The following is a 20,922-nucleotide window of genomic DNA, read 5'->3' as shown; positions in this document are numbered from 1 at the left end:
TGGGGGGAAAAAAGAGGAACAACTGTAATAATCTGAACAATAAAGATTTTTTAAAAAAGAGAGAGAGAGGGGCAATATCTGCTGAGACTCAAGTGCAGAATGAGAATGACTGGTGTCACAGGGGAAATTGGAGGACCTTGCTCCTCATTTTGCTATGTGGCCTCAGGTTAATTGCTTCCTGCCAAAACCTGAACCTGATGAGCTCAGTTCTCTCTCTAAAACCTTCCCCTGGCTACCTCTATAGAAGGTGGTCCAACCAAACCCCAGGCATGCTTGACCCTGTGGCCATCGGTCACCATTAACAGAATGTATCCTTTTGCCCTGACTGGTGTGGCTCAGTTGGTTGAGCATCGTCCCATGCACCCAGAGGTGGCTGGTTCAATTCCCAGTCAGGGCACATGCCCAGGTTGGGGCTCAATCTCCAGTAGGGGGCATGTGGGAGGACTTCCTTATTGATGTTTCTCTCTCTCCCTCTCTAAAATCAATAAGAACATTTAAAAAAAATAATAATAATGTGTCCTTTTATCTGCCCCCAGGGATCTCTCTTAGCCTTCCCTAACCCCACTGGACCCCCAGTTTTTCTATTCACCTCATTTTCCTACCATCTTGCGTCTCAGGAATGAGGCAAATTTCTTTCAAGACCTTAAGCATAACAGTGTCAAAGATTCCCCTCCCCCTCTGTTTTTTTACATGTATGCCCTTGGGGACTTTCCCTCCATCTCAAGCAATTTATCTGAGTATTTCTTTCAAGTTAATAATATGCTATCCCCAAAAGAAATTTTAGTAAATAAATGTGCTTCCACCTCATGGGATTGCCATAATTTAGAATTAAAGGTAATACTGTCTTATTTTTTTACTGTCAACTTTATATTTAATTTTGGAAATTAAAATGGACCCCAGAAATCTTGGTTAATGCTGTTTTTGTTGTTGAGCCTCATTTTTAAGACATTTTGGTCAAATGACATCTTGAAGTGAGCATGCGTGTACAGACCACCTGGGGAACCTTCCTCACCTCACCTTCTCTCACACTAGATGGTGGCTCACACTGTGCTTCTGCCAGACCACTTCATGGACTGCCCTCTCCTCTCCCTCCTCCCCAAATTCACACCAACACTCAGGACTCAGTTCCAGTCCTCTCCTGCAGGGAGCTTTTCTCACAGAACGGTCTTCCTTTGCTGGAACTGACAAATACTGCCCCCTCCTTCCTCCTCTGACCATTTCATGTCGGATGAGCCTCATCACCTCAGTTAGATTAAAAGACGGACCAGGGCAAAGACCATATCCTCCTCCCTTCCGTCTCTCAGCACCCAGCCTGCAGCTGATGCTCATAAATTAACATCCAAGTTCCCTATTAAATGGGATGAGAGATGCTAGATGGGAGATGCTCAACTGCTTCCAGAAAGACACTCATGTTTCAAAGCCTAAGGAAAGCAGGAGGAGGAGAAGGGGAGGAAGGGACGGCGCTCGCTAAAAGCCTGTGGAGTACACGGAAGAGCTGAGCCACAGAACAAAGTCTCATTTAAAAGGGCAAAGGAAACACTAGAAGGCTGTTAATGGTGAACTGAATATGATAAATTATTACTTAATTCACTTGTTTTCACTCCTTATTGTTATGCACAGTTAATTGGAGGGAACAAAATGCTGGGCCTGAAGCGGGTGGGAGGTGGGAGCAATCCCAGGCTGGAGCTTCTCCAAGACCACAAAGCCATCATGTAGGGATGACAAGCCCTGGGCCAATCTCACTCCCGCCCCCTGGGTGGCCAGGTCCCATCTACCCACATTCTGATCCCCCTCGGACTGGATCTGATGGCAGCCAGGTGGCCTAAGGGAGGGAGAAGCAGAGGGGTGGGCTGAGTGGCAGGAGGTCTCCCAGGCTCTGAACACCAACTTTGCCTCTGCTGGGCCCTCCTCCATGTCTCCCACCCTAAAGAAAGCCAGAAGGCCTCAACAGCAAATTTTGACTGATTTTTTCTTACATTTCTATTTATTCCCTAAATTTATCCTGCGCTCCTATGAAATTATAAAACACTTAGTGGGGGAGGGAGGCAAAGGAAACAGAGAAATGAGTAAGACAGAGCTGCCTTCACTCAGTGGGGAGGACAGATACAAGCACATTGAAACCATTGTGGGCTGCACAGAAAATAATCTTTCTAACACTTAATTTAAGACTGAGAATCTGATAGAGTCTGGGATTTTATGAATAATCCTGTGGCCAAAGGGAGAAGAGGCAGGCAAAACAAGCCTGACAACACCATCAGCAGAAAAAGAAATTTAGAAACATACAGAACTGCCACCGACCAGGACTTGACAAGTAATGTTTGTATGACAATTAATTAGCAAGGCTTGGAGAGTTATGGTGACATGGCATCAGAGACAACATTAAAATGCTGAAGTCCACCTGTCTATAAGATAGTTTAACAAACAGTATCAAAAGACATTTTCCTAATTATAGAATCAGAAAAGGAGGGTTACAAGATATAACACAGGTCTAAGTTTGTCCCTTTTCCTAAACATGCAACTAAATTTATATGTAATGTTACATTTAAGAACTCTTCTCAACCTTCAGTTTTATCACAAGAAAAAGTTTTTAATTGCTACACTCCTTTTAGTGAAGCTTTTGTGTAAACAAATGTAATCTCAAGAGAAAAAAACGTTTTCACAAGCCTGTTAATTAGAGGCTCACGGTCTCTCCTTGCATATAGATCTTAAAGAAGACCCTGGAGTGACATTTCTATCGGTACAAGGAGCTAGGTACCTTGGATAATTCTTACAGTTGAAACAACTAAAATGCTGTATTAAAAGCTGAAAAATTAAAACATTTAAAAATCTCTGAGGACTCTACGGATAAAGAGAAAACAGAAACCCTTGGGTGGAAGAAAGTGTTAGAACCAGCTTTTACCGGGAGGCCAAGCCCTGGAGACCTCGTGCTCCATTTGGATGGCTTCACGGGGTGTGAGGCAGGACAGAAAGCCTGGGCCCATTGAATGTGGGATGTTTAAGAGGAGTCTACTGGGTAAAGTTGGAGTACCAAGGGCTTGAACCCATAATATAAGGTGAACAAGAAATAAAATCTGTTTCTACAATCAGGCTGGTGGAAGCAAATACAAATCCTTTCTAGAGGAATTGCACTCTGATCAGGCCCTAAGCAGTTCCCACAATAAGGTTTTAATAGCACTTAGCAGTTCATAACCAAAATCACAAAACATACAAGGAAATAAGCCACCGTGAGTGAGAACCAAAGCAATAGGCAACAAAGATTTTAGGCACTAGAAGTATCAGACAGGAAGCTTGAGAACTAATAGAAATGCTTAAAAACATGAGGAACAAGAGACTATAAAGAATATCTTAGCAAATGTTTAAGTGAAACAAATAGAATATCTGAAAATTAAAATATTTTTTAAATATATTTTTCTTGATTTCAGAGAGGAATGGAGAGGGAGAGAGAGATAGAAACATCAATGATGAGAGAGAATCATTGATTGGCTGCCTCCTGCACACCCCACACTGGAGATTAAGCCCACAACCAAGGTATATGCCCTGATCGGGAATCGAACTGTAACCTTCTGGTTCATAGGTCGACGCTCAACCACCATGCCACACTGGCTGGGCTGGAAATTAAAATATTTAGCAACTGCAATTAGATATTAGAAATGTAATACAAAAGTAAAACAGCAGAGTAAACACATTTGAAGAGAAACTTTTTAAACTGGATAATAAGTATAAGGAAATTAGACCAGAGAACATCACAGAAACACAAAATGATACAAAATAAGAAGTGTGAAGAGACTTGTGGGAGATTAAGGCCTAAATAAGTCCAATCGAAGTTCCAAAAGAAAATAATTGAGAGAAAGAGGAGAAAAAACATTCCAAATATATTAAACAATGGAGAAATTCCCAGAATTGTTAGAAAAACATCAATCTTCAAGTCCAAGAAGCTCTGTATATCCAAAGAAAGATTTTAAAAATTCTTTAATGAAAAAAATTTCAGAACATCCAAAGCAACCAGATTCTTAAAGTGGCCATAAAGAAAAGGCAATTTAATTGATGGTTGGCTCCTCAACATCAATAAAGGAATCCAGAGAGGAAGAGAATAAAGTGTCCAATGTTCTGACAGGGGGGAAAAGTCTGTCTAAAATTCTATGTTGAGAAAACTATCTTTTAAAAATAATGGTGGGATATAGACAATTTCAGACAAAGTCTAAGAAAAGTTTATCACTAAAAAATCCTCACTAAAGAAAATTCTAAAAAATATACCCCAAGCTGAAGAAAAATTTTCCTAAATGGAAAGGCTGAAACCTGTGAAAGGAAGGTGAGTAAAAATATGTTAATGTCTGGGTAAAGCTAAGCAAACATTGACTTCAAAATTAATAACAGTAATGGTAACAATAATGCCTAATTTAAGGGGTGAAAAAGTAGACTAGAAATAAAATACTAGATAACGGAGAGATTCAAGCATCCTTAGATCCTTGTATTGTCTAATTCAGCAGGATTCAAGTGTTGATTGACTTTTAACTAGTGTAGGCATGTTAAACAAACTTGCAAAGAAATAGACGTCTGCCATCAGCACGTTACAGTTTCCAAGATTATAGCTTATTTTACACAGCTCCTTGTTTTCCTCGTTTGGAAAAACTCTAATCTCATCAACCACGTGTTTACAAGCCTTCTTTAGAGCTGGCAACTGTTACTGTCCAGGAATGTCACTCCCTACCTGGTAGACAGATGCAAAGAGTGTAACTCTCTCCCCTCGTACCTTAACTATTTCCAAGAAGTAGTTCAGAAAAACAGACTGGAAAGTGGCTTCGAGTTATCTCTGATACCAGCTAAGAAAACCAAGGGGAGCCAGTGCCTCCTGGGTCCAGGCTATGGTGGTCGGTGTCTTTAGGGATCAGTCTTCAGTTCCTTTTTGTACACTTCATCCATGGTCCCCAGAAAGGGCAGCAGGCCATCTGACTTATGGCAGATTTATGAGGTCAAGTGCCATAGTGACCATCCCGAGGTAAAGGATGAGGCCTGCAACAGGGCAATCTTCAGGGAGAATTCCAGCTCAAAAAACGAGGGACCAGGAGCAGCCCCATTCAATGTCAGACCTTCCAGTGAGTGGGATGAATCTGACAGGGGGTGTAAAGTGAGAGAGCATTAACTCAGAGCCATGGGAACAAGGGTAAGACAAAAATTACAGACTGAGGCCAACACTAGGCCCTGTTTGGGGCTGCAAGGGTCAAGCAGCCAAGTGCTCAGGAGTAAATGGTGACCCTGCTGCCTGCTCTGTTGGAACAACACCTGGACCAGCTTAGGATGCAGAATTCCTGGAACTTTTAATGTTTTTCACAGAGCAAGAGGAAGTTAGCTTCACTCCCAACAAAGTGCACAAATTGTCCTGGCCCACAAAGACATCTTTTTTCTTAATGGTTTAATGGGCTCTGGGTAGATAGGTGAGCCTCTGACTTAAGTGGAAAAGTCTGAGCTTATATAATACAGCCCCACAGAGCTAATAAAGTAAGGTGAGGAGCTCCTTTAAAGTTGCTACTCCTTTATAAACGTAAAGGGAAATGAAAGAACCCTGTGGTTTGTTTTACTGGAACAAACTTTCCAAAAGGTTTAATTTATTAAGAGAAGGGGGTTTCTCTGAAAGTAGGGAAACAACAGAAATACTGCCTGAAAGATACAATGGCGAGGCATTATGTGGTTGCCTAAAATGTGTCCTGCTGCACAACAAAGATGGTTGATGGCTCAGGAGGGGATGGGAAAAGGGCAAGCAGCAGAAGTCGATGGCTCTGAGTCAGGGATCAAGCATTTTGGAAAGGAGCAAACATAGACAAGGAGTGACTGAAATCCATACCAAATCCATACAAGTCTGGGAAAACCCGAGTGGAGTCCTAGCAACACTGTTCTATTTGCATTGTGGCTCAGCCTCTTGCTAGGTTTGCACTGATTCTCTGGAAGCTGGGCTCAATAGAACCATATGACATTTTCCAGATACGGAACCACTTCCCACCTCAGGGTCAAAAAGGAATGCGGTCCCCTGCATTTCTGTGCTTCCTTCTACTTTCCTTCCCTCACCTCCACAAATATAGCAGGGCCAACAGAAAAGAGACACATCTCACCTCTGTCCAGCCCTATTCCAACTCCCCACCATTGTCCTCAATGCCCTCTCCCCCATTTCTCCCTCCGTTGTCACCAAGCTTCTGTCCAACAAGAGTTCTGCCAACAGCTTGGGACTATTCCAAACCCTTGCAGTGGTCGGCAAACTGCGGCTCGCGAGCCACATGCGGCTCCTTGGCCTCTTGAGTGTGGGTCTTCCTAAGCCTTAGGAGTACCCTAATTAAGTTAATAACAATGTACCTACCTATATAGTTTAAGTTTAAAAAATTTGGCTCTCAAAAGAAAATTCAGTCATTGTACTGTTGATATTTAGCTCTGTTGACTAATGAGTTTGCCGACCACTGCCTTATAGTAATCCTGTGCAGAGTTTGAAAGGACAGCTACATTATAAAGATATTTTATAAGTGATGAAAGGTAGCTAAGGGTTTATTTATTTTGTAATAAGTGATTTTTAGAAATGAGAAAACAGAACTTTGAATGGGTTAGATGGCTGGTTCAATGTCCCACAGCTAGTTAGTGGAAAAGCCAAGGCAGGATTCTAGCACCTGCTGACTCCAACTACAATTCCTAAAATAATTAGGGATCAATGGAGTCATAAAGGAATAAGGGTATAAAGGAATAAGACAACATAGTGGTGTTTAAAAGCAATAGCTACAGCCCTAGCCGGTTTGGCTCAGTGGATAGTGTCAACTTGTGGACTGAAGGGCCCCAGGTTCAATTCCCATCAAAGGCACATGCCGGGGGTTGTGGGCTTGATCCCCAGTAGGGGGTGTGCAGGAGGCAGCCAATCAATGATTCTCTCTTATCATTGATGTTTCTCTCTCTCTCCCTTCCTCTCTGAAATCAATAAAAATATATTTTAAAAAATAAATAAAATAAAAGCAATAGCTACGTATTCTTTTGCACTACTGAGAGGTGGGGGCCTGTGTCCCTTCCCTTGAATCTGGACAAGCTTGTGACTGCTTTGATCAATAGAAGGAGTTGGAAATGGTGCTAGGTCAAAAAAGGCCTGCCTGGTTCTCTTGGGATGCTCACTCTGGGGAAAGTCAGCCTCCATATAAGAGCACCAAGTACCCTGAGACTGCCATGCTACAAAGGCCACATGTGGTGCTCTGGGCAACAGCCCCAGCTGAGTTCCCAGCCAACAGCCAACATCAACCCTCAGCCATGTATGTGCAATCCTGGACATCTAGCCAGTGGTACCCTTAGAAGATTCTAGCTCCCAATTTTCAAGTGACCCCCCTGCATGCATGTCTTCCCAGCTGAGGCTCCAGATGCCATGGATCAGAGAAGCCACACCCATTGTTGCCCTGCCTGAATTCCTGACCTGCAGAACCTATGAGTACAATAAAATGGTTGTTGGAAGACAATCTGTTTTGGGGGTGATTTGTTATGAGCAGTAACTGGAACAGACACATACAACCTGTGCATCTGTTTAAGTAATAAATTTCATATGACTTCCTCTAACAGCTTTTCAGGTTTCCCTTAACAGACCATGAGAAGGTGCCAGTTTTGGAGGATGTGCTTAGAGAAAGCAAAGCTTCCCCCTCCTCTTTCACACTCCTCACTCCAGCCAGATCTGCTTTCTGGAAAGAAGTGGACAGGCTATGTTTTCCACTCCAGAGCCACATTAACTTCTCTGAACTTACGTTCTCACTTCATGGATTTGATGGGTGATCCAGGAAAGTGAAGGTGTAAACCTGCTCTGGGAACTCGTCAGCACGCTCTAAGGATACTCATTACGGCTACCTACTACCTTTTCCCCCTGCCCACTCCACAGTCCCTCCCTTGCCTTGCTGCCCAGTAGATATGGCCTGACTCTGCTGAAATAATTTTCCCAGCCCGAGCCATTAGCTCTACAGAGCCCACACAGCTGTCATCCTTCCCCTCTAGTTTGCACCTTTCCAATAAAAGCATTGCCTCTTTTGATTACAGGAGAATTCTCCACTCTAATTGACTTCCATGCATTAAAGTTTTACTGAGATGATCTCAGAGGCTCCCAGGGGACAGGAGAAGTGCCTAGCATTGCCGCCCTTAGGGCTCTCGTGCTAGTGGAGAATTTCTAAAACTGCTCTAAATTTTGGCAAGGCACCTTCTGGGGGATATAAAGAGCATCTCAACGCAAGAGAAGCACTCAATTTCTCTCTCACCCTAGGCACGAGAGGGTGAGGGCAGCTGGGTCCCAGGCTCCCTGCTATATCTCACTGCCCTCTGCCACAGGGGGCAGAGCAGGTCACAGACTTGGAGATCCGGGTACCTGCATTCCTGCCCCAACTCTGTTCATGCAGACACACACAAAGTGAGAGGTGTGGTGCCTGCCCTCCATTGCAATATGCCAACATTAGGTGGTGTAATTAGCACTGAAAGAGGTAAATTAGAGGAGGAGAGGAGCTGGGATTAGGGATAATCAAGCGAGGTTTCCTACTAGAAAAGAAACAAGTGTTAGACCTTTGAGAACAGTAATAATAGTAAACACTTATATCCCACTTGCTTTGTGCCGAATCCTGCCCTAGGCCCTTCATGGACTTGAAGGCATTCATTCCTCACAACTCTTCGAGGCAGATTCTACTTTAATTCCCTTGAACAGATGAGAAAATCATGGCATGAAAAGGCTGAGTAACTCCACTGAAAAAAGCTGAGTAACAGAGCTAGTAAATGACAGAGCCAGGGTGGGGAGCCAGAAAGTCTGACTCGCAGTCTGTGTTCTTTGTCACTACACTGTGTGGCCTTCCAATGAGAGGAGATGAGGAGGAAGAGAAAGGCCTTCGAAGCAGGAGACACAAAAGTGCAGAGATGGGATTCTGCTCTCTGCTTGGTGGTCAATCATGTCTTTCCTCTATCTGCCAGGTGAGGGGGGGAAAGAAATCATGCATATGGTTTTACATGCTTAGAACATTTCTAAAATGACAGGCTCAAAAATGTTATCAGTAATTACCTCTTAGTAATGGAAATGGGGGAGAGTGGAAGGAAGGGAGGGGAGCTCTTATTTTTACGCTCTCCAAATATTAGAAAAATTTGCCTTGAATTACTTTTAGAATTCCATATTGTGAAACATGAACAAAGGAAAGACTCGCCTCCCCATACCTCCACCACGGTTCCCCTCAGAGAAACAGCTGTCAAGAGGGGAAGCTGACCAGTCAGAGACAGTCCTTGGGCTCCAGAAGTGTGCAGAGACGATGAGCCTCCGCATCCTGTCTTCTGCCCAGAGGGAGCTGGGGACCTGCCCTTTGGCCAAAGGGCCCGTCCTTCAGGCTCAGGATGCCAGGCTGCTCCCCTACCTCTCTTTTCTCTTCTCTGAGCTTACCCAGCTTTCCACTCACCACCACGTGTTTGCAAAGATCACAAAAAGAGAACCACAGAACCATGTTTTGCAATTTTTAAAAATTAATTGAGAACTTACAAAAATTGTGAAATTCCATATAAACATCTGGATTTCTTAGTTCTTTTGACCAAACTGAAAGATGTGGGCAATTTTAGGTGTGCATTCTTTTATATATATATTTTTTATTTTTTTATTTTTTACAAAGAGGAAGGGAGAGGGATAGAGAGTTAGAAACATCGACCAGCTGCCTCCTGCACACTCCCTACTGGGGATGTGCCCGCAACCAAGGTACATGCCCTTGACCAGAATCGAACCTGGGACCCTTGAGTCCGCATGCTGACGCTCTATCCACTGAGCCAAACCTAAAGGTTAGGGCTAGGTGTGCATTCTTACCAGGCACCTTGGAAGCTGAGTTGAGGTTGCCCCTTTTGACAGGACACACACTCTGCTTGCCTCCATCTTTGCCTTTGCCACGCCCCATTAAGGTCAATGCCATTTATACTGCTTCTGTGCTGTTGTTTTTCTTACAAGTGGCAGGCTTCCTTGGCTACATCCCCTGCTAGGTCCTGGTTAGTAGCTGAACCTGCAGTCTGTGGTTTAGACTGCAAATAAGTCCCAGTTGTCTCACAATTCTGTTCTTTCCAAGATCCTTGAGTGCAGGAACAAAGTTCAACACATCCTTTGCATTCCACACATCCTCTATGGGTAAAGCTTTTCACTGAAGGCCTGATAAATTGATCTGTCATGGTTAAGTCACTGAGTAAAGACTTGGATTTCAATCTATCCAGGACTGGCTGTGGCCAAATCCTCCTCGCAGCTGAACACTCAATCCTCCTCAAGAGTGCTCTGTGCTTTTATGCCTCAAAACACTGATAGACAGGACACTGCTCTCCCCTAGGCTTATAGTTTTGCTAAATATAACTGCTGACTTCTGCTATCTGTCTTTACAGACAATCTGCATACCTCTGGCTGATCTATCTTCCCCTCTTGACAGTCAACTTCCCATTACATCTTTCTCCTGCTCATGCATATTATATGAATAACTTGTGTATCAACAAAAGGGGAAATCCCTTTACCTTCTACCTGATTCATTTTAAATAGTAAAAATACCCTTAAAGTCACTGTGTCATGTAAAAACTCTTTCATACCTTTCATCTCACTTAATCCTTACAGCAACCCCACCAGAGTGGTACAGTCACTATTTTAGAGATTAGGAAACCAATGCACAGATAGGTTAGGTGACTTGCCAAGCATCACACAGCCCATGTAGAACCTGACTCTAATCCCGTGACTTTTAAGGACAGGTAGAGTTGACTGATTCTCAGGACCAGGGATTATGCTGCACTTGGCCCACTCAGTCCCAGAAAAGGGTTGCAATGAAAAGGGGAAAGAAAAATTCATCTCCCAAGGCACTTTTCTGCCTTAGATAAACTGTGACTGTGTTTGTTTGGGGTGATGTGACTCCCAAGTGCTTGGGGATCCACTTGTCTGGCCATGAGAGCAGAAGAAATATTTCTAAAGGGCTTTATGAGGGGCAACAGACCCCAGACATGGGACACTCCTAGGAGTCTTACTCATTGAAGAATTCAGAACCAAGACTACAAGAATCAGCAAAGGAAGCCCGACCAAAAGTGCATTTCAAATGTCACTTAAAGGCACTGAACCAAAACTGTGTCTTCACCTTTCTCAGCCAGGTCATGCCACATTTAGGTGTCTCAAAGTTATGCTGACTGTTTTTTTTGTTTGTTTGTTTTTTATATTTTATTGATTTTTTACAGAGAGGAAGGGAGAGAGATAGAGAGTTAGAAACATCGATGAGAGAGAAACATCGATCAGCTGCCTCCTGCACATCTCCTACTGGGGATGTGCCCACAACCCAGGTACATGCCCTTGACTGGAATTGAACCTGGGACCTTTCAGTCTGCAGGCCGACGCTCTATCCACTGAGCCAAACCGGTTTCGGCTATGCTGACTGTTTTAACCAGTTCAGCCTGCTATAACAAATACCATAAACTAAGTAGCTTAAATAACAATCTATTTCTTACAGTTCTAGAGGCTGGGAAATCCAAGACCAAGGTCATTTCTTACCGTTCTAGAGGCTGGTGAGAGCCTCCAGTGTCTGGTGAGAGCCCACTTCCTATTTTGCAGACAGCCACCTTCTTGCAGAAGAGAGAGAAGTGGGGGCAGTAGGGGTGGGGAGAGAAAGCTCTCTGGTCTTTTCTTATAAGGGCACTAATACCATCATGAGGGTTTCAGCAAATTACCTCCCACCTCCTAATACCATCATTGTGGTGGTGGTTAGGGCTTCAACACACTAATTTGGAGGTAGAGCGACAAACATTCAGTCCATGAAGCTGACCTTGGATTCCTTTCCTCTCTCTAGAATTATTAGCATCCAAATAAATACTTTTATACTAAACAGGAGAGGAATTAATTTCACTAAAATAATCAAGTCATGCATCGATCATAAAACCAGGCCAATAGAAGCTTTTAGTCACTAAATGAGATTTCATAAAATTATAGGGAAACACTCTAAGTCCAGAAGACATAGAGGTCTGAAAAAAATCTATCTATTCAAAGAAAGAAAACCTCAAGTGTCAACACCTCTCAGAACACTATTAATCTTAAATTAATAAGATTCAACAGGTAAATGTTGGGATGAAATATGTTTGAAAAGTCAAAATGTCCTCCAGGACCACAGCAGGAAGAACAGGAGCCGTTGCACCCTCGTTGGCAACACATGTAGTGGAGAGCAGGTGGATAAAGGGCTGATACACAGAGAAAACAGTCAAAGAGCAGAGCGCCGCAGCACCCATATAGCATTATCCAGAGTAGGGGGTGCCTAGCAGATAGGATATTTTAATCAACTTGGAAAGTCTGACCTTTTCAAGAATGGGTGCATCCGGCTGTCAAGCTCCATGACATCAGCCATCAGTTATCCAATTAGATCCCTTTGTAGGAGTCCCAGACTTCATGGTTAGGTGGCTTCCAGGAGACATTTTTCCTAAAGGTGGACTCTAGAAGCTGCCATACGGACCTAGTTCTCTTGGCAATTTTGTTGTTCATTATCAATGAATAAATCAACATAAGCCTGGCATGGGCTTTCAACATGAGACCTTACCTTTGAGAAAATTAAAGCACTTAGAAGATAATTTCCCCCAGAATCCCACAGTTACATCTACCCACCTGTTGGCATCTGCATTCATAGTCCCTGCCTTCTGTCCTATAGCAAGTTGCAAAGATGGCCACAAATTCTCCCCTTCCCAGAACTCATGTCCCATTGCAATGTAATTATGCAGCTTCTCCCATTAGGAGGTGGAATCTATTTCTCTAACTCTTGAATATGGGCTTGGCCTTATGACTCACTTTGGCCTGTAGGACATTAGAAAATGTGATGCAAATGAAGGCTTCAGAAATATTTGCACATTATGTTTTGCCTTCCCTTACTAAGCTTGGAAATCAGAGACCACCATGTGAACAAGTTCAAGCTAGCCTTCAGCAGACAAGAGGCCGTGTGGGAAACAAAGAGGCACCCCAGTTGGCAGCCAGATAATTGCCAGATATATGAAAGGCACATGAGTGCCAATCAGATGATCTGAGATCATCCAACTTCTAGCCAATCCACCAGCTGACCACAGCAAGCCCAGGAAAGATCAGTCAAGACAGCCCACGTAAGAACCAACCATCCCGCTAAGCCACTAAGTTTTGGGATGGTTTGTTATGCCACAAAAGCTAACCATACACCCCTCTTTACTTTGAATGGACTCTCCATGGTCCTGTCTAGAGCCAGCCCCTTCACATGCACACGTCTCATCCCCTCTTGTAGCTTTAGAAACACCGTTTCATCATTTCTCCCTTTTTCTCTTCTGCAACAAAAATGTTTCCCACTTTAATGAATCATTTCTATCTACCAGGTTGCAAACATGCTGTCATTTACTCATGTTAAAAAAAACAAAACAAAAAACTTTCTTCTTACTCCACATCCCCTGCCAGTTTCTGCCCCACTTCTTTACTTCCCTTTGCAGCAAAAGAGGTGTCTATTCTTACTTTCTCCCATTCCTTTCCTCCTGTTTTCTCTGAACCCATTCAAATGAGGCTTTTGCCTCCATCCCTATAACAAAACTTCTCAAGTTAAGTCACCAGTGAAGTCCAAGTTATTAAACCCAATGACTATTTCCCAGCCCACATCTTTGATAACTTAGCTGCAGAAGACACAGTTGATCATTCTCTCCTTTCACATACACCTTATTTTTTCATATACACACCATACTCTTCTAGTTCCCTTCCCACCTCTCTGGCAGCTCCTACTCAGTCTTCATTTCTGTGTCCTCCTATTCTCCCCAAGACCTTAACATGTTTGTGCCCTGGGACTCCATCCTGGGAGAATCATCCCTTACTCCTCTTTCTTTCATATCACATATCCAATGCATCAAGGTAAATGTTGGGTCTACCTTCAAAGACAACCAGTCTTAACATTTCCTTTGCTTCCACCTAGGTGTAAGTGACCACCCATTCCCACCTCAGTTATTGCAATGGTCTCCTAGCTGATCTTCTGCTTCCACCTTTGCCACCCAATTTATAAAATAAATACATTAAATGTCTATATAGGGATGGGGAGGGAAGGATTTTCATAATCCCCTTCCCAAGAAAGAAAAATTATTTGCTTTAACAATCTCCTCCCATAAACGAGGGAGTTTCACTGTGATTACTATGAACTTCCCCACTTTCCTAAGAGTTGGTTCACTTTATACATCTTTTATTTACATGTATTGCTTTTTAAGAAATGTGGCTGCAGTGCTGAGAGGAAGAACAGCCAGTGACATCAGCAGCTGGATTTCTCACAAAGCCCAGAGAGCAGTTTCTGTGAGCCAGCCCAGCCTTTCCATGATTCAAGTCTGGCACAAGCAGATGCAGCTCTCATGAGGATACCTCACTCCCCTTGTGGGAAGGAGCTGGGCCAATGATCTGGAGCCAGGGTTGCAATCGCTGCTAACGAAAAACACAGCACGTTCAAAATGCTTTCATGCCTAGTGGGCCCTATATGCTCTTCTAGAGTACAATTAAGGAGTTCTTTATAAAAAAGCTTTTTGATAATTGGTCCTGGGAAAAGGTCACTTTAAGTGAATCTATTTAAATGGGAAGCAAGAGCTTATAGTAAATAGTGGGAATTAAGAGGAGTGTGAATTGGGGCTTTATCTTTAAAAGAATTAAAAATTATGATAGTGAATTTCTTTTATATTTAACCACATTTTTATTATAACTGCAACTGTGAACTCATTTTTAGATCATAACAGTGAATCAAGACATGTTTGGGGAATGCTTTTTTCTGGAAAAAAAAATTTGTAAGATAGCAAAATATGACACCTGTCACTTCTCATTTGACCTTCACAGAAAGGTTGTAAAGAAAGAAAATTTTGCAAAATAGTCAAAGGCTTTATCTCCTTTCCCCAGGGCCTTCTAATGTTTTGAATTTCTGATCATCCCTTTCTGAAGCCTCCAGTGTGTCATCATCTATGCTGATTCTCTTTCTCTCAGTTGTGACCAAACTCTGCCAAACCTTCATTTCTTAGAGATTTCCTAATAATTATTGAATCAGTCCTCCACCATCACTTTCATTACCTTAGTAAAATCCCACATCTTTTGCAAGATTGGCAAATTCACTTTGCAACTGGTTGGCATCGTAATCACAGTGAAACATCTGACATTATTGTTGGGGGGAGATGGGTGCCAGTGTTAAGCCAGAGGGAGGTGTGAAGGGGGGACTAGCTTTATAAGAATTTGTTACTAAGCATTTCAGGTTGGGGTGACCTTCATTTTGGGGATTCCTATAGTAAGTACTTTGATAATGAGGCTCCCCTGTGCTCACGAACACGAGTTAGCACTGCAGTTTCTGGGTAAAAGGACTGTACCGGGAGAAGTGTGCGTGGTCCATCCCTGCTAAAGGTGGTCACCTGCAACCTATGTGATGCTGGCTGAGGACTGAAAGGTCCATCCAGGCTGCGGTTTCCAGACCCTGTGTGTTTAAGCCTTAAGGCTGTGTTCAACACCTAAAGCTAAAGTACTGAAAAACAAACAAAGAACAAAACCCCACAAATATTTGCTTCGTGACTACTGCCATCTGCTGAGGTTAAGCTTCATTTCTGATTTTACTGTCCACATTACAACCAACTGCAATGGGGGCGTTGCAGTTTCTGACTTGGGTAGGTTTTTCCGTTTATAACCAGCCTCTTCCAATCACACCTGAGTTTATGTTAATGGGGTGATTTTTGGAAAGTCCCTAGAAGATAGTCTCAGGGTGGGGGATGGTTGACAGGGAGTACCAACCACGTGATTAGAGGGTTGGGACTTTCAGCCCCACCCTCTGACCTCTGGAGTCATCACTAAAGGCCAAAGATTTAATCAATCACGACTCCATAATGAAGCCTCCACAAAAAGCCAAAGGACAGAGTTCAGAAAGCGTCCAGGTTGTCACCAACCGGAGGTGCTAGGAAGGTAGTGTACCTGGACAGGGCATGGGAGCTCCACACCCCTTCCCCCATACCTTGTCCTATGCATCTTTTCCACCTGGCTGTTCTTTATAATTGCATGCTTTATAATATACCGCTAAATCCTCATCTCGTGCAGTAGGAAGTCAACAGATGATTACTAACTCTGAAAAAGAAGATATAGAAATATAATCATGTCATTTAGAGATATGGAATAAAATAAATCATAAAAGCCTGAGAAAATAAGTGGAAGTGGTAGCCTCTGGGGAGGGGGAAATGAAGAAGAGGGGGCTGGTGTTTTCCAGGAAGTCCTATAGAGCTATCTGACTTTAATAATGTATAATTTTAAGATAAAAACTGGGAAAAAATAAAAAATATAATACAAGTAGAAGTTCGAGTATTTTTTTTCTTGACCTCAATTTTTTTAAGTTTTAAAAAAATATATTTTTTATTGATTTCAGAGAGGAAGAGGGAGAGAGAGAGAGAGAAAAAAAAACATCGAAGAGAAAGAATCATTGATTGGCTGCCTCCTGCACACCCTCTACTGGGGATGGAGCCCACAACTCAGGCATGTGCCCTGACCGGGAATCAAACTGTGACCTCCTGGTTCCTAGGTCAACCCTCAACCACTGCGCCCCACTAGCGGGCTTGACCTCAACTTTGAAAACATTGCCCTGGCAGGTCTGGCTTAGTTGGCTGAGTGTCCTCCCATGCACAGAGAGGTTGCCAGTTCAATTCCCGGTCAGGGCACATGCCTGGGTTTGGGATCCCCAGTAGGGAGCATGCAGGAGGCAGCTCACTGATCAACATTTCTATCTCTCCCTCTAAAATCAATTTTTTAAAGTTTTATTTCATAAAAGAGAGAGAGAGGGCAGTTTAGTCTTTTGAGTCAGAGACCACAATCACAGTACATTTGGGATTTCAAATTTTTATTTAAGAAGCGGAAAATTCTCAATCTGGGAAGAGGCATAAAAGAATCATAAAGCAGGGTTGCTGAGAAGGGATACATGTGGCTTGAAGAAAAACCACTGTTCATTTGAGAACCACTAATATTTATAGGAAACAGAGAAGATAGAGTCAAGAGGATGGTTTGTGGTTCTAGGTCTGCCACTAACTCATCTAACAAAGCACTTGGTCTCAATTTCCTGTTGAATAAGAGGGCTGCACTTGATGGTCACCAAGATTACAATTAAGTCTGAAAATTATTTTATGTTCTCCCAATACTATTCTGAATAGCAAAAACAGGTCAGACTGATCTAGACAAGGTAACTCTTTTATCTTTAAAATAGAAATAAGAACATTTTAGAAAAAAAAATTTGGTCTTTGAGAGTTACAAATTAAATAATACATAATTCTATTTGTTGAATAAAATTAGTATACTGGCTATGGCTTCTTTACATGCAAATGCCATGATGTTTTTATTTGGGCTCCCTGCCACCAGCTTCCCTGCTTCATAAATTCTATTTAAGATGCTGTTTTCTCTTCCTGATCTCTATGTGGCTTAGAAGAAGGAAGTATGCTTAAGTAATAAGTGATGATCCTCATCTCTTACTTTTGCTTATGTTCATTTCTATGGTTTCTACTGCAATTATGTTTCTTTACTAAGGATGGCTAAAAATGTATCTGCAGTAAGAGCTTATAAATGCAAAGGTAAATGCTTGATTAGCTGCAATTAGAGACCCGTGAAAATAAATACCAGGTGACAATTTGCACTGATCATCAAAGAGCACTAATGGAGGTGAGAGGGAGCATCCTTTTCTTTTAAAAAATAACCAGATAACAGAAAGTTCTCAATAATGTCACCACTTAGAGAAAACCACCTTTGATAGACTGCATCATTAACAGTGTCTTCCAATTCTCCTTTTCTTGGCAGATATCGCAAAAGTAGCTATATCTGAGACATGTTCAAAGGCTTAGCACACATACAAACTCACATACACCAACTTTGTATGTGCCATAACTAGACTATGGAGGAAACACGGCCCCTGCCAGAAATGAGGCAGAGAGGAAGCAAGGAGAAGGAAGTTCTCTGGCTTCCTTTCTTTTTCTCCAATCCCCCAGGAGTGCCTCCCATTGGCTGAACCTGCCAGAGGCCAGCTGACATGGGGGTCTGGAAAATGAAGCTTGCAGGGGACAAGCCCCAGGCAATCATAGAAGGGACAGGGCGAGGCAGAAAACACAGGATCAGCTTAGTCCACCCTTCATTCTCATCCTCCAACCCATACCTCACGCTCACAAAGTCACTCTGTGCTTCTACCTGCCTGACATTAAGGGCTCCAATAGAACTGACTTACCACCAGGTGTCTGGCTTTTCCCTCAAGGGAATGATGTCATATGAGGGGCTAAGCATTGGCCTTTGCTGTTGGCATATTGTACAGTAAACAGTAGCAATAGCCAGAACAATCTTAGTGCAAAAAGTCTATGCCTGGCATAAACTCCTAATGTCATGGCCACTTTATACATTCAGTGAGCAACTGTGTGGCTGAAAAAAGATACCCAACTTAGATTCACAGGACGGTCACCTTGAGAGATCAAATCTAAAGGGCAACTGTACATGTTCCCCAGAGAACCTGAGCTCGTTATCCACAGCAGAAAGCCCACTCCTGTATGCCTCCTGGGTGTGGCTGTCCTCCTTCCTGTCTCCCTGTCCCTGCTTTTTCTTGTGCTTCCTGAGACTACCTCCTAAATAAACCATTTCCACCAAGACTCGCCTCAGAACTTGCTTTCTGGAGGAACACAGACTAACACAGACATGCATGTATTAGATTATCCTAGCAATTATACTGTTCACATCCTCTAAGCAGCGGTTCTCAAATCTCATTTCATATTATCATAAACTAGAGAAAAATAACATCAAAATTTCTTGGGATTGTCACATTTTTTAAATCCAGATTTAATGAGAGACTTTATTTGGAAAGGATTACTGCAAGGGTGGGGGGGGGCGCGGACCTTCCAATAGGTGGAGGAGGTCTACTACATAGGGAGAAGCTCTGACCATACATACCATCTCCAGTGTTAGGCAAAAAGAATTTTTCATTTACAGTAGAGAGGAGTAAACAAGACTAGAAAAAACAAGAGTGATCTGGTGGGATAGCAGGTCAGAGAATGTTTAACTCTGAGGTCAGCCTTTTCTCAGGAGAGGTTAAGGAGTTAGCTGTGTACTGGCTCTTGCTGAGAGTGGGACCAAACTCAGGGACCTGGCAGAAGGAGAGGATCTTAACCAAAGTTTGGTTAACCAGCATTTTGTCCTGATTGCTCAATGGAACAAGCAGTTCAGCTAATTATTTATGAAGCCAAGAATGAGAACTTCAAGGGTCTGTGTCTGGCCTTGTCATAGGTAAATGAGGGGGCCTACACCTAAGTCATATGGAAAACGATGATTCTTTGCACTGTCTTTTCCAGAACACAGACAAGGCTGTGTGTGTGTGTGTGTGTGTGTGTGTGTGTGTGTTTCTTAACTGTCACTGTTTTCCAGGAACACAGGGCTCAGATAAAATTCAACATTGTCAAGAAGAAGCCTAGACAACAGTATTTTCTAGAAGATCCCCAGGTAATAGATTATAACAGACTTGAGATAATCAGAGTGTGTGGTCCTTATTCTGATTCTAATTCAAACAAAGCAATTTTTTAAAATGACATTTATGAGACAGTTGAAGATTTTAATACTGAATCTTTGATGAAGTTAAGGAATTACTGTCATTTTAGGTGTGACAATGATATTGTACTAATGAACTTTATTTTATTGTACTAATGAATTTACTTTAAAAATGATTATGGTATTGTGGTTATGGTCTTTAAAGACAGTTCTTATTTTTTAGAGCTATTCACCAGATGAAATATTTATAGATTAAATGATATGACTTCTGGAATTTGCTTCAATATGAAAAGGGGGAAAGTGGGTGGGGAATTTGTTGGTCATGAATTGTTGAGTGTTGAAGTTGGATGGTGGGTCATGTGAGTTCATCAGACTAGTCTATTTTGCATGTGTTTGAATAAATATGGTTTTCTAAAGGAGCTCCCAAATAGCTTTTAATATGCAGACTGTTGAAAACTGCTTTTCATAGTCCTACTTTTTGTCTGCTCAAACGTCAAAACCAGAAAGAGGTTTGCCATGACTACTACATTTCCATCTATTTCTCCTTGTATTTTCTGCAATGCTTGATTTACATATTTCATTATTTACCATTTGTCACACTAAGGTTTATGAAAGATTGCCTTTTTTCTTTGAAAAATGATATATGCCCTTGGCAAAAGCAAAGAAAAAATCAAGCAGTATATAAAGGTATACAGTGAAAAATAGGTCCCCCCTTTGTCTCAGATTCCTCTCCCCAGTGTCAGCCACAGCTACCAATTTCTTCTATCTCCACTGAGGAACAGTCAATGTGTATGTGAACATATGCATGTACATACGTACATATACTTGAATGTCCTTTTTTATATATCTTTGGGACCCCAGTATTTTATACTCTGTTAGATCCTTGCATTTATCATTTCAATCTTATACAGAAAATTGCTTCAATCAATGGAAAATTGTACAGTAGCAGAGCCTGCATCATTACTGATCCTTTTTCTATGAGCTATTTTATAATTCTACAAATTACCCATAACTGATAACAATGCAGAATAATTCCTATCAATTTACATGCAAATTGATTCTGTCAGATGGAGAGATATCCTTACCCACTCGTGGAAAAAACAGTTTTGCCCCCATCCAAGCATTCGCTGTAACATTCCTTTACTCCATGTGATTTGTGCTTCCTTGACTTCTCCTTTGAACTAACCATGACATCTGCCTAGTTCCTTCATTGTAAGCAAAATGAAATCTTCAACTTATGTTCATTTTATACCTGCACGAAAGTCATGATTTTGCTTTTTCTTTTTCTTTTTATTTTTAAAATATATTTTTATTGATTTCAGAGAGGAAGGGAAAGGGAGAGGGAGAGGGAGAGAGAGATAGAAACATCAACAAGAGAATCATTGATTGGCTGCCTCCTGCACGTCCCACACTGGGGA

The 20,922-nt window shown here is 42.2% G+C and overlaps 1 protein-coding gene across 1 annotated transcript in view; it reads right to left on the bottom strand.

Moving 5' to 3' along the window:
• Positions 1-20,922, bottom strand: part of SCN11A (sodium channel, voltage gated, type XI alpha subunit) — a 108,669-nt gene that overhangs the window by 78,501 nt on the left and 9,246 nt on the right. The window contains exons 3-4 of the mRNA XM_014534922.1: positions 20,590-20,756; positions 15,966-16,075 (exon numbers count right to left, since the gene is read on the bottom strand). Of these exons, the coding sequence (XP_014390408.1) occupies positions 15,966-15,979 (14 nt within the window). The 5' untranslated portion in view covers positions 15,980-16,075; positions 20,590-20,756. The remainder of the gene's footprint in view (positions 1-15,965; positions 16,076-20,589; positions 20,757-20,922) is intronic.

This window comes from Myotis brandtii, unplaced genomic scaffold (assembly GCF_000412655.1).
Source record: "Myotis brandtii unplaced genomic scaffold, ASM41265v1 scaffold134, whole genome shotgun sequence".
Classification (NCBI taxonomy): Eukaryota; Metazoa; Chordata; class Mammalia; order Chiroptera; family Vespertilionidae; genus Myotis; species Myotis brandtii.
Note: the sequence above shows the minus strand (reverse complement) of the source record. Positions and strands in the feature narration are given on the sequence as shown.